Source organism: Trichomycterus rosablanca, chromosome 13 (assembly GCF_030014385.1).
Source record: "Trichomycterus rosablanca isolate fTriRos1 chromosome 13, fTriRos1.hap1, whole genome shotgun sequence".
Lineage (NCBI taxonomy): Eukaryota > Metazoa > Chordata > Actinopteri > Siluriformes > Trichomycteridae > Trichomycterus > Trichomycterus rosablanca.
The window spans coordinates 2,861,366-2,872,704 of record NC_086000.1 but is presented as its reverse complement, the minus strand read 5'-3'; the positions used below and the strand labels follow the sequence as shown (position 1 = coordinate 2,872,704).

The following is an 11,339-nucleotide window of genomic DNA, read 5'->3' as shown; positions in this document are numbered from 1 at the left end:
GACTTTACATCTACAACTACAGTTAGCCCGGACTTTATATTTAATCAAACATTTTTAGTACAACATACATAAATTATTTAAGTTTTTTTGCTCTACTATAAAATGCAGAGTACATTGTACTAATTTCAGTACACATTTAAATGTGCTAAAAGATTTAAGTTTACTAAACAAAAAAAATTACTTTTCTATCAGATTAACTTAAAAAAGTTAAGTTAAGGTAATAAAACAGAAAAACGCCACCATTTACATGTAAATCCGCCTTTTTTCAGCTTGCTGTTGGTGAATCAGGCAGCCATTTGTTTTAACTTTTGAAACCTGTTGTTGCAAATTACTTTTTACTTTTCATTGAAGGCTTTTTGCAAAAGTAAACTTGTCTTCCTGAAATGTCTTTTGTGAAGTGTTAAACTAAGTGGACAAACATTTTCTTCCTCATTATGCTATTTTTGAGTAGCATGTACACCAGTCTGATGGGGCTTTTTCATCTTCCGTCTAATTTTGGTAAGTGTTGTACTTTACTTAACAATTTTGTTTAAAATAAATGATCTTAATGTTGACACTAAATAAATAATCAAACAGCGCTGCTTTATTTGCCGTATTTAGGCTACATGCTAGCATGTTAGCATGCTAGCCTTCATACGAAGCAAAGAGTGTGCTGGCTTGTTTTATTTTAATCCTTAAATTAATGCTATTAATGTTGATTTTAATACTTCTGTTTCTTTTTGTTGTTTTACAGGTTCATGGTTACTGTGAGGAGCTGTTTGTGTTTCATCAGAACTTTATATACAGTTTGTACAGTTTTAAAGATGTTTTCTTGACATGTTGTATTTTAAGTAAATACTTCTGAAGTGAAATAAAGAAAAATAATTTTATAATTGTGTCTGTTTCTCTATAAACATTTCTAATTTATATTTAAAATGTAATTAACATGAAAACTAAGAAGAAATCAATAGTTTTTTCCATTGAGCTCAAGATATTAAGTAGAATTATTGGGAAAAGCAGTTGGTATAACAAAAAAAAGAAAGTTTAATCAACTTGCCTTTTAGGTGTAATAACTTAATGTTTTAAGTTATGCTAACTCAAGTTTTCATTATACATTACTTAACTTTTTTAAGGCAACCGGTTTCCTCAAATTTTTTAAGTAGATTGAACTTATCCGGGCTTACAGTGTAGGTAGGAGTGTCTAATAGAGTGGACAGTGAGTGGACACGGTATTTAAAAACTGTGTCTGATCCACTCATACCAGCACAACACACACTAACACACCACCACCATGTCAGTGTCACTGCAGTGCTGAGAATGATCCACCACCTAAATAATACCTGCTCTGTGGTGTTCCTGTGGGGGTCCTGACCACTGAAGAACAGCATGAAAGGGGGTAACAAAGCATGTAGAGAAACAGACGGACTACAGTCAGTAATTGTAGAACTACAAAGTGCTTCTATATGGTAAGTGGAGCTGATAAAATGGACACAGTGTAGAAAGGGTCTTATTGAGGGTCACGGTGGGTCTAATTCACCAAAGGTAGGAAACACTCCGGACAGGTTGCCAGTCCATCACAACACAAACAAACACACACACACACACACACACACTCATACCTAAAACAGTTTTAGCATCTCCAGTTATACTGACTGCACGTCTTTGTACTGTGGGAGGAAACCGGAGCACCCAGAAGAAACCCACACAGACACGGGGAGAACATGCAAACAACCTGTCGACCTGGGAATCAAACCCAGGACCTTCTTGCTGTAAGCCAACTTTTTCCCGTGCCAAGATGACTGATAACCGAAGCTCTTGACCGACGCCTGTATAACGTAATGCACGGCCCTGCAGGCTTGTGAATGCGCTGGTGTACAGGTATTCCTAATAAAGTGGCCATAGCGTGTAATACAGGTATTAATGAGATCATTCTGCTCTGTGATTTCATTCAAACGTGCGTAATAAATCCACATTTTGTTTACAATGTGTTTTTACTCACCTAATGGATGCATTACGATGACCAATGGTGCAATTCACTCTCGCGCTGATACATCATATAGATTTTCAAATCTAAATAAGGTCTTATTTAAGCTAACAAACGCAGGGCAGGAACAGTGTGATTTTCTGTTATCGATTGACCGGTCGGTCTCATTTAGAGCTTCATCACTGCGTGAACCATGAGCACACGGATCGATAAGCTTGTCGATCCATCACGATTCCTCAATGAATGTCCACAACTAGAATAGCACGGTCACCTCACAGCAAGAAGGTCTTGGGTTCGATTCCCAGGTGGAGCGGTCCAGGTCCTTTCTGTGTGAAGTGTACAAAAGGGTCTAGTCCTAAACAAATTCACGGGGTAAATATATAAGGTAGACTTGGTAATTCATTCATTCGTTTATTCATTAATAAATGAGCCAGTAGTTAGAACAACAGCTGTACTGACAACAGTCACTAGCAATCGGACGGTCATTGTTTTAGGCCCAACGTCTACCAGGCTGCCACTGTTGGGTCACAACTGTAAAGCCGCTTTGAATAGAAGCGTCTGTTAAATGCCGTGAATGTAAAACGGCCGGCGCTAAAAGCAGACACACAGTGAGGAGGATGATAAGAAGAGCAAAAATTTTCCTCCGTAAGGATTACGGGAGGAGGTTTACAAGACAAAAAGTGGCATTTTGGAGTCCCAAAATGTCCAAACTGACCAATCGAACCACCTTCAAAGCAAGAAAGTATTAAGAAGGCGTGGCACAAAGCATTTTCTTTTATTAATGCAACCGGAGCTTCGACAAAATACAAGATAAAGTGACTTTGGTGTAAAAACAAAAAGAGATCCAGTCATAAAGGACCATGAGAGTGCAAACGAAAGTCAAGCTACCAGTTGTGAGAAGCTAAAACTGGATTGTGTTTGGCTCTTTCAGCAGGACGACCACACAAAGGACAGAATGAAGCTCCCAAAACCTCCCGACCTGAAGAGAAAAGTTCTCTAAGAAAAAAAAGGACCTCGAATTTTAGAGATGCTCTGGATTCTGCATCTTACCGAGCATTACAGAAGAAGACTCAGTGCTTCAGAGTTATAGTAAAAGACACCCCCCCCCCCCAACAACCACCACCCACCACCTCTCCATATACAAGGGGTCTTCAAAAAGTTTCCGCACTTTAATATTTGTACGGTCGTGTCTGAGAGACCGAGAGATGCTTATAGTCCGGATTTAGTGCTATCTGATTTCCACTCTCAAAGAAGCTTTAAGGGGAAGAAGATTTTCATGTGATGATGATGTGAATGCAGCGGCGCATCAGTGGCCACACGCTCAACCAAAGCTGGGAAAATGCGTCGGAAGACTCAAATACATTGTATCGAATCTCAGCTCTGCCTGCCGGCTAAGGCTGAGCGGCCACATAAACAACGATTGGCCTGTTGTTCAGATTTGGGCGGGACTAAGCCGGATGGGGTCTCTCTCTCATGACTGGTGTAATTACGACCTCTGCTGGCTGATTGATGGCGCCTGCACAGAGATGAGAAAAAAGTGCTGTCAGGGTGTGTCTCTCCGTACACAGGGCTGAGCTGCACTGCACTCGTCAAAGTGCGGGTGATAAGATGCATACGGCTGCTGCCCACGTGTCGGGGGCGTGGGTTAGCTTCGTTCTCCTCAATCAGAGCAGGGATCGGCATTGGTGGAGAGGAAGCATGACGCAATAAACAAAAATATAAAAAAAAACAAAAAAACAACAATAAATTACGACCTCTGCTGGCTGCACAGAGTGGAGGAATAATGCTGATCAGGGTGTGGCTCTCTGTGCACAAAGCTGATCTGCATATGAACTCGCCTCGTGCAGGTGAAAAAGAAGCAGTCAGGTACTGCTCCCGTGCCGGAGGGGGCGTGTGACAGGCTCGCTCTCCTCAATCATAACGGGGGTCAGCACCAGTAGAGAGGAAGCGTGACGCAATTGGGTAAAAATTGGACGTGGACACCCTAGAACCCTCGTAGAGCTCATGACTCAGTTCTGAATATCAGATACCCACCAAATCCACAACCGCCCATACAAATTCGATTTCTCGAAGCAGGCGCGAAGACAAATCGGATTAGAACCAGCTGTCCGAACGCAGGTCGAGAAACACGACCCGGCTTCCGACGGCGGTCGAAAGAGATGGCGTAGCCTCTGGCGTGTTGAAGCAGCAGGGTCACCATGACAGCCACAAACGGAAACGGGAAGTACGACGGTCAAGCTTTAGCCTGAGGTCAGAACAGGACTCTGCTTAATGTCAGAATGAAAAGACCCAAAGCTCAATATTCCCTCCTGGATTTATTGATGCTGGGATTCCCTTTGGACTGGACACCAGTTTACAGAAGAAAAACTGACCCCACCATCAATGTGGCATCATGAAAAGACTTTATTTTAGTAAATAATTAAAGGAACATAATTTATTCGACACCCCATGTGTTACCATTTGACTTACCACGTTTACTCAAATGTGGAAGCAATTTTTAATATTTTCATATATAAATGGACAGTGTTAATGTATTGCGCAATCATTTACATTGCAGTGAAGCGCAGCAATTCTACACCAGCTAGTCGTCCATTCTGTGCCAGTTTTTAAGGTGCTAGCCTTCAGGGTACGTGCCGTTAACCAGCGGAACATACATCACGGCATTTCACTCCACCGCACTGGTAACCGGTTGGTCCGGAAATACATTCATACATTAAATAAAACATGTAACAAACGTCCAGTTCGCTCGAGTTCGGGCGCTTATAGACATAAAATCCGCAGCGCCCTTCTTCTGTCTGGTCCAGGGTGCTGGCACGAGCGGTGGAGGGATACGGAGAAAATAGGTCCTCGAGACATGGCGAGACGACTCGAACAGCAGACGGTGTAACAGATGCGTGTGTGTCGGCAGCAGTGGTGTGAAGCCGCCGGTAGAGGGCGCCAGAGTGCACAGGGAGATTTAGCATATCCAAATAAAAACAAACAAACAAACAAAATTAAAGACAAAACAGAAAGACAGAAATTAGAACAAAAAAGACTGTCTGATGCCGGAGTTACACTCGCTACCTCTAGGTGGCGCCGTCATTTAGCTATGGACTTCACAGCATTTGTAAACGGTAGGGTGGCTTAGATAGTCTTACCATTCCCGTCAACGGTGGAACTGAAGACATGCCTTAATTTGGCCTTGATAAAAATGTTGAGGGTCACAGGGTCGCAACCCAACAAGTTTTTCAACTCATTTTGCAATCGAGACTTATTTAGTTTAAAGTTTTTAATTATCTGGTAGCTGTGAAGACAAGGCGGGCATTAATGACACTACAAAAGGTGCTGGGACAGTGACATACCTGTACATATTCTATGGACAGATGACGTCGCATGCTAGCACTGATTCGCAGGTTTTAATTGGCAGACGTCTGGATGCACCAACACTGTTGTAGCTGCGCTGGTGTAATATTTATAATTCCTCCTACACATTTGTATTTCAGTTGCCCAGATTCACCTAAAGGGGGAGCTATACTGAAAATGTAGCCTGTAGCCAAGGCTACATTTACATTTTCAGCATTTAGCGAACACTTTTATCCAAAGCGATTTGACTGAATACAATCTGAGCAATTGAGGGTTAAGGACCTTGCTCAGGGGCCCAACGGTGGTGGTGGTGAGGCTTGAACCAGCAACCTCATGATTACTAGTCCAGCATCTTAACCACTGAGTTACCTCTGCCCACAGGCTAGGCTAGGATACGACTAGAGAAAAAAGCAGTGAAGTCAATAAAGCATTTTGTTTAGCTTATACCACGTAGGGGTAGAAGGTGTGAATTCGGCAGGTCGGCGTAACAGTAGCTAGATTAAATAAACCACAGTGGTGAACGGAGAAGAAAATGTAACAAGACGAAGCACCAAAACAAGAACCCAAAAAAAGTCACATTTGTTTGGCATTAGCGCTTGAACGATCCAGACTACGATCCCCTGAAAGGCATCATAACCACCCAACGTTCCATAACAATTCCCTTATAATAATAATAATAATAAACAAACTTAAACAATAAAAAGAAAATTAAGATAAATATCTGACTGAATATTTAGAATAGTTAGAATTAATACAAAATATAATAAAAAATAAACACAAGACGTTAAAGGTGGAGAAACGAAATACAAAACCCAGGAAAACAAATCAACATTGCGTTAGGGTTTAAACGATTCTTTAGGGTTTAACCGGACCGGCTTGGGGCAGACGACAAGCGCAAAAATGTCTAAAGCTCACGACAAAGCAAGCAAGTAAGAACGCTCTCCTGGCATTTTCCTCGCTTGGATGTTACATAACACGGGTGCTACAAGTTGGCGCTTCCGTTTGATTACCATAAAAATTGGTACTGCGTATTTTGTTGGTACTGCGTAGTTTGGTACCTCGCTTTGCTCTACACGATAGCATGATGGACGGTAAACATTTTAATACTGCCCTAAAAGTTCTTGATTGATATTTTGCACCAATGCGCTGCACTACAAGGAGTCTGGAACAGGGAAAAAATAAAAACACCAAACTAAAGAACTGCCAACACTTCCCCTGCAAGGCAACAGCTCTGAGTTCTGAGTATCTTGTGATACAAGTTACCAAACCTCACATTAGTCCCGGCAACCCCACCCTAAAATGTCGATTCGGAGTCCCCTAACGTGGCATTGCTTCCACGCACAACTGCTCCTCGCTTATATCATTCAGGACATCAACCGGGCTGCAAACGTCACTGTCGTACACCTCGGTGCTCATCAGGTCCTCCTCCAGACCCGCCGATTTCGACTTGGAAAAGCCGTGCTGTTCGGAAGGCGGGGTGCTCTCCAACGACTCCAGGTCCTCGAAGCCGGCGCGGTAGTGGATCATGAGCAGAGTCAAAGCCTGAAGCCGTTCGCCGGACTTGGTCAGCGCGGAGGTGATCAAGGCTTTGCGTCGGGCGTCGTTCGTTTCCCTCTCTTCTGCGATCAGGGAGTTGTTGTGCTCCAGCTCCTGGTCGATCTCCTGCTGAAGCTTGTCCAGCATCAGCTCCAGCTTTTGCGAGCGTTCATCCGTAGGGAGGCCGCGGTACAGATCTCGTCCGATCTCCTTGACCGCGATGAACACGCTGTCGTCCAACCCTCCCTCTTTGCGCGCCAACTTGGTGCCTCCGCTGGAAGGCTGTTTTGAAGGACTGGCGCCGGTGTAGGTCTCCGTGTCGCTGCTCTCGTTGTCTGAAGTGTTCGGCGTGTGTTTCGGCGAGGGTTCGGCGACTCCGGGGCCGGCATCCGTCGTCTGTTCTGCCAGTCTGGCTTTGGGGACCTGCCTCAAGTTGAGCAGACGCGAGCTGGTGTTGATGATGTGCCGTGTGAGACCGGTAGTCGCCCGGTTGATTGGGGACTTCGCCTCTGGATCCGTGCTGCGACGGTCGGTAATGGACAGACAGAAAGGATGCTCGGCAAGACACTTCTCCTGGCACTTCTTGTGGCAAACGTAAGCGCAGACGATGCACTGCGACGCAGCCTTGGTCCAAACCTTCTTCTTGCAGTAGTCGCACCAGGTGGGATTCTGGAACTGCGTGTCCTGAAAGTTGTGCCGGACCTCGTTGAGCTGCATGGGGTTGTAGCTCAGGTCGGCCAGTATGTGGTCCCGTTCTCGCTCGCTTTCCCTCAGCTCCTCACACTGCGAGCTTCCTTCCTGCTCAGTGAGTCCACTGGACAGGTCAGAGTCTCCCTCTCCTAGGTAGGTGAAGTTGAGCGTGATGTCTCCGTAGCACAGCTTTTCGTTAAAGCCCTTATGAGTGCTCAGACTACGGAGTGCGGTGCGGCTGACGCTGGCCCTCGGTTCCGGGGCACACAAGGAAAAGTTGCTCTGGTATTCCGCGGATGATATGCAAAGGCATTCCAGGGCTACGTGCTCCAAATGCAGGCTAACGTGGCCTAAACATAAGAGACTACCTAGCTTAAAGGGATCCTTGCACCAAAGAGCTACGTTCAGGTATTTATGGTGGCTTTCAACGTCAAAGACGACCGAGGACTTGCTCCAGCGAGCGTATCTGTTTCGGAACATGGCCTCCGACGACTGCCAAAGACCTTGCTCGTCCATGCTGTCCTTTATAACGAAAGAGCTCTCTGCTATTTTGTCTTTGGTCGTGTCTTGTTTAGCGGGAAGTGGGCCAGCCGGGAGTTCGTCTGCCGTCTCGGCGGGTTTGCTTACAGGCTTCGGCTCGGAAACTTTCGTCGGACTTTTCTCCGCTGCAGGTTTCTCGCCGTTGCTCGCAGGCGGTGGAGCTCTTTCAGAGGATTTCTCGACTGTGGATTCGCCTCCTTCCGAGCTTGCCGTGTTTGGGGATTCAGAGCAGGCAGTTGTCACTTTGATGTGGGGTCTGGGAGGGACAGGGGGACGCACAGGTGGAGGAGGAGGGGGCACCGTTGGCCTCTGCGGTGGTTCAGGTGGTTCTGCAGTCTTGTGAGGCGAGGGCTTTGGTGACTCTTTAGGTTGGGGTTTAAGTGGGGATTGAAGTCCGGACAGGTTGAGCTTCCGATTAAGGATGGGCGAGATAGTGCCCAGGGGCTTGGAAGCCAGGTTGGCGACTGTCTTTTTAGGACTTTGGTTTACAGAAAGCAGGGAGTCCTCTTTTGTCTCCACGCTGACTGGAGCTACAGCGGGTTTGGGCTCCACCAGGAGTTCCTCGAACTCCGAGTCGTTGTCTTTGACCTCCGTGACATCCATGGTGGTGATGTGAGCTGGGTCCTCCTCATAACCTCCAGCCATGGGATACCCTGGCTCCTCCAGGGGACCAAGGGTGTCCTGGAGGGGAGGCAAGTTCATGGCAGACATCTGGTGTCTGATTGGTCTCTCATACAGCACAACCACTCGTTCTCCAGCCTGTTTTAGGAGCTTCGGGACTTGGACGGATGACGTTACCTTGACCCCTGGAAGAAAAGGACAATGTTTACCAAGGTACATTTCAAGGCACAGCGGGATCAATCCCCTGTATTTAACTTTTTTTAAACAATAAGCAGCACCAACGTCTGTACCAACCTCCAATGGCAATCAGGCGATCTCCTTTCTGCAGGTCAGCTTGGGCTGCAGGTGAGTTAGGGGTGACCGTCTCGATGCTAACATGCACCACGTCCCCTTCGATAGCTGGAACGTGCCGGAACGTCATCCCCACGCTGCCGTTTGGACCTTTAATGACCTCAGTCTGAAAAATAAACGACATACCTGAGTGTTACTGTTGTTCGTGTGGTGTTATGTAGCTGAATCTGAGCTCTGCTACCGGTCGGCTGGGCGCCCCCTTGCAGGCACAACTGGCAGTGCAGACTAAATTGGTTAGTAGTCTGCTGGATGGGAAAAGACCAGCCTAACAAAAAGGGACGGGGTCTTCGATGCTGTCTAAGGACCCTGGTTAGTACCCCGAGGTGCCTGTACAGAAGTGGGCATGTGACTCTCCATGTGCAAGACTGTACTAATCTACCAAAGTACGGGCGGATAAGTAGGGGTCGGTGGACCATGCACAGGCAAATATACCCTCCTCAGATTCGATAGGAGTCCCCAGGAGCGGATACGATAAAATTGGGAGAAAAAGGGAGAAACTGCATAAATAAAAGTCTTGGAAGTGTTTCATTCATCACAGATAAGTACAAAATGACAAGTTCTTGTTAGTCTTTGAAGACCTACATGACAGAGCCGGTGGTTACAGAAGCGTGAGGGGTGGACAAGCCGAGTCTTTCAATCTAGAAGAATCGCTGAATTATAATTAGAGTAGGAGGACACGAACGCAGACGGGTACAAAGCGGCTGTCTAACACAACACGCAAGCCCCATCGTGGCATGGAAATAATGCAACAAAGCCAGGAGTTACAGCACCCATGATGCACCTGTGAACGCAACCTGCTCAAAGTTACACAAGCCTCACGACCACATAGTTGTGAAAGACCATCATTGTACAGATTCGCTCCTCCCTGCGTCCGTCTCAGTCTCTGCTAGGCGCTTCCTCGACGGCCGCCCGGAGATGGATGACTGTAATTTCGCCGCCGTCATTCGTTATAATCTTGAGAAGGCCACTGATCGAGTTAAAGAGGAATGAAAAAGCAGGTAATCTATGCAGGCTGGCAAGCAGGCGTGAGGAACGGCCGGGGTCTGGCGTGACGGATAGATGAACGAGCCTCACTGACAATGTGACGGATGCAAAAACGGTCAAACCGAAAAAAAAGAGACACGTTTGAAACCATAATGTCTATTTCTGGTGGATTTCTTGGTGCCCCATGTGAGGAGTAAGCGGTGAAGTAAATGGCATACAAACAAAGATCAGAGACACATATGCTCCGAGGACCTGGGTTCGATCCGTGCCCCTGTAGGTTCCAACCACCTCCCAAAGACAAAATAGGTGCAATTGCAAAAGGTGGATTGGCTTTACGATCAGCTGATGCCCTGTCAAACTGTGGACTTCCAACTTAAATCTACTGTTTCTGGGTGCCACCAGACCCACCGTGACCCTAATCAGAGTCCCAAACCGCAAACTAATGAGCACATCAAGGAAGTTCTCCATCATCACTAGTGCTTAATGCTGCTCAGGGTTCCATTATGACCTCAAGCTTGGAGTTTCTGGGTGAACCTGACCAGGATGAAGCTGCTAGTGACAAACAAAAGAACAAAATTCAGATCTACCAACCATTTCCTGGCGCCCGGTATGAGGAGTAAGCGGTGAAGTAAATGGCATTCAAACAAAGATCAGAGAATGTACCACACAGACACATGCTCCGAGGACCTGGGTACGATCCTTGCCCCCGTAGATTCCAACTAACCTCCCAAAGACAAAATAGGTGCAATTGCAAAAGGTGGATTGGCTTTATGATGAGATGACGTCCTGTCAAACAGTGAACTTAGGACTTGAATCTACTGTTTTTGGGTGGCACCAGACCCACCGTGACCCTAATCGAAGTCCCAAACCACATACTAACGAGCACGTCAATGAGGTTTTCTCCGATCGACTATGCTTAACGCTACGTAGGGTTCCGTTCTGACTTCAAGCTGGGAGTTTCTGGGTGAACCTGACCAGGATGAAGCTGCTAGTTACAAACGAGAAAGCTACGACCGATTCCCAATGACGCAACAAAATCACTCACCAGCTAAAAACTCAGATCTCAAGCTTCAGACGATCCAGGAGCTTCGAGTTCAGTTCAAGCTCTCGGAGAACATTAAGGACAATATGATTTGAGGTCATTTGGCTGAGAACTGGTCACTACAGTGAAGGCTTTGTTTCTCCTGGAGATAAAAGAAAGGGCGCATCTGAGGGCGCATCATCCACGCAGCACTTTGATCCGAAGGCAGCGTCATTAAAAAAGCTTTTATTTGATCATCAAAGTCGGAAGCGAAAGGTCCCGCACCGCACC

The 11,339-nt window shown here is 46.2% G+C and overlaps 1 protein-coding gene across 1 annotated transcript in view; it reads right to left on the bottom strand.

The window, feature by feature from the left end:
• Positions 1 to 4,354: 4,354 nt before the first annotated feature.
• pdzd8 (PDZ domain containing 8) overlaps positions 4,355 to 11,339 on the bottom strand; it is a 33,800-nt gene continuing 26,815 nt past the window's right edge. Inside the window, exons 4-5 of the mRNA XM_063007978.1 lie at positions 8,987 to 9,149; positions 4,355 to 8,877 (exon numbers count right to left, since the gene is read on the bottom strand). Coding sequence (XP_062864048.1) covers positions 6,623 to 8,877; positions 8,987 to 9,149 — 2,418 coding nt within the window. The 3' untranslated portion in view covers positions 4,355 to 6,622. The remainder of the gene's footprint in view (positions 8,878 to 8,986; positions 9,150 to 11,339) is intronic.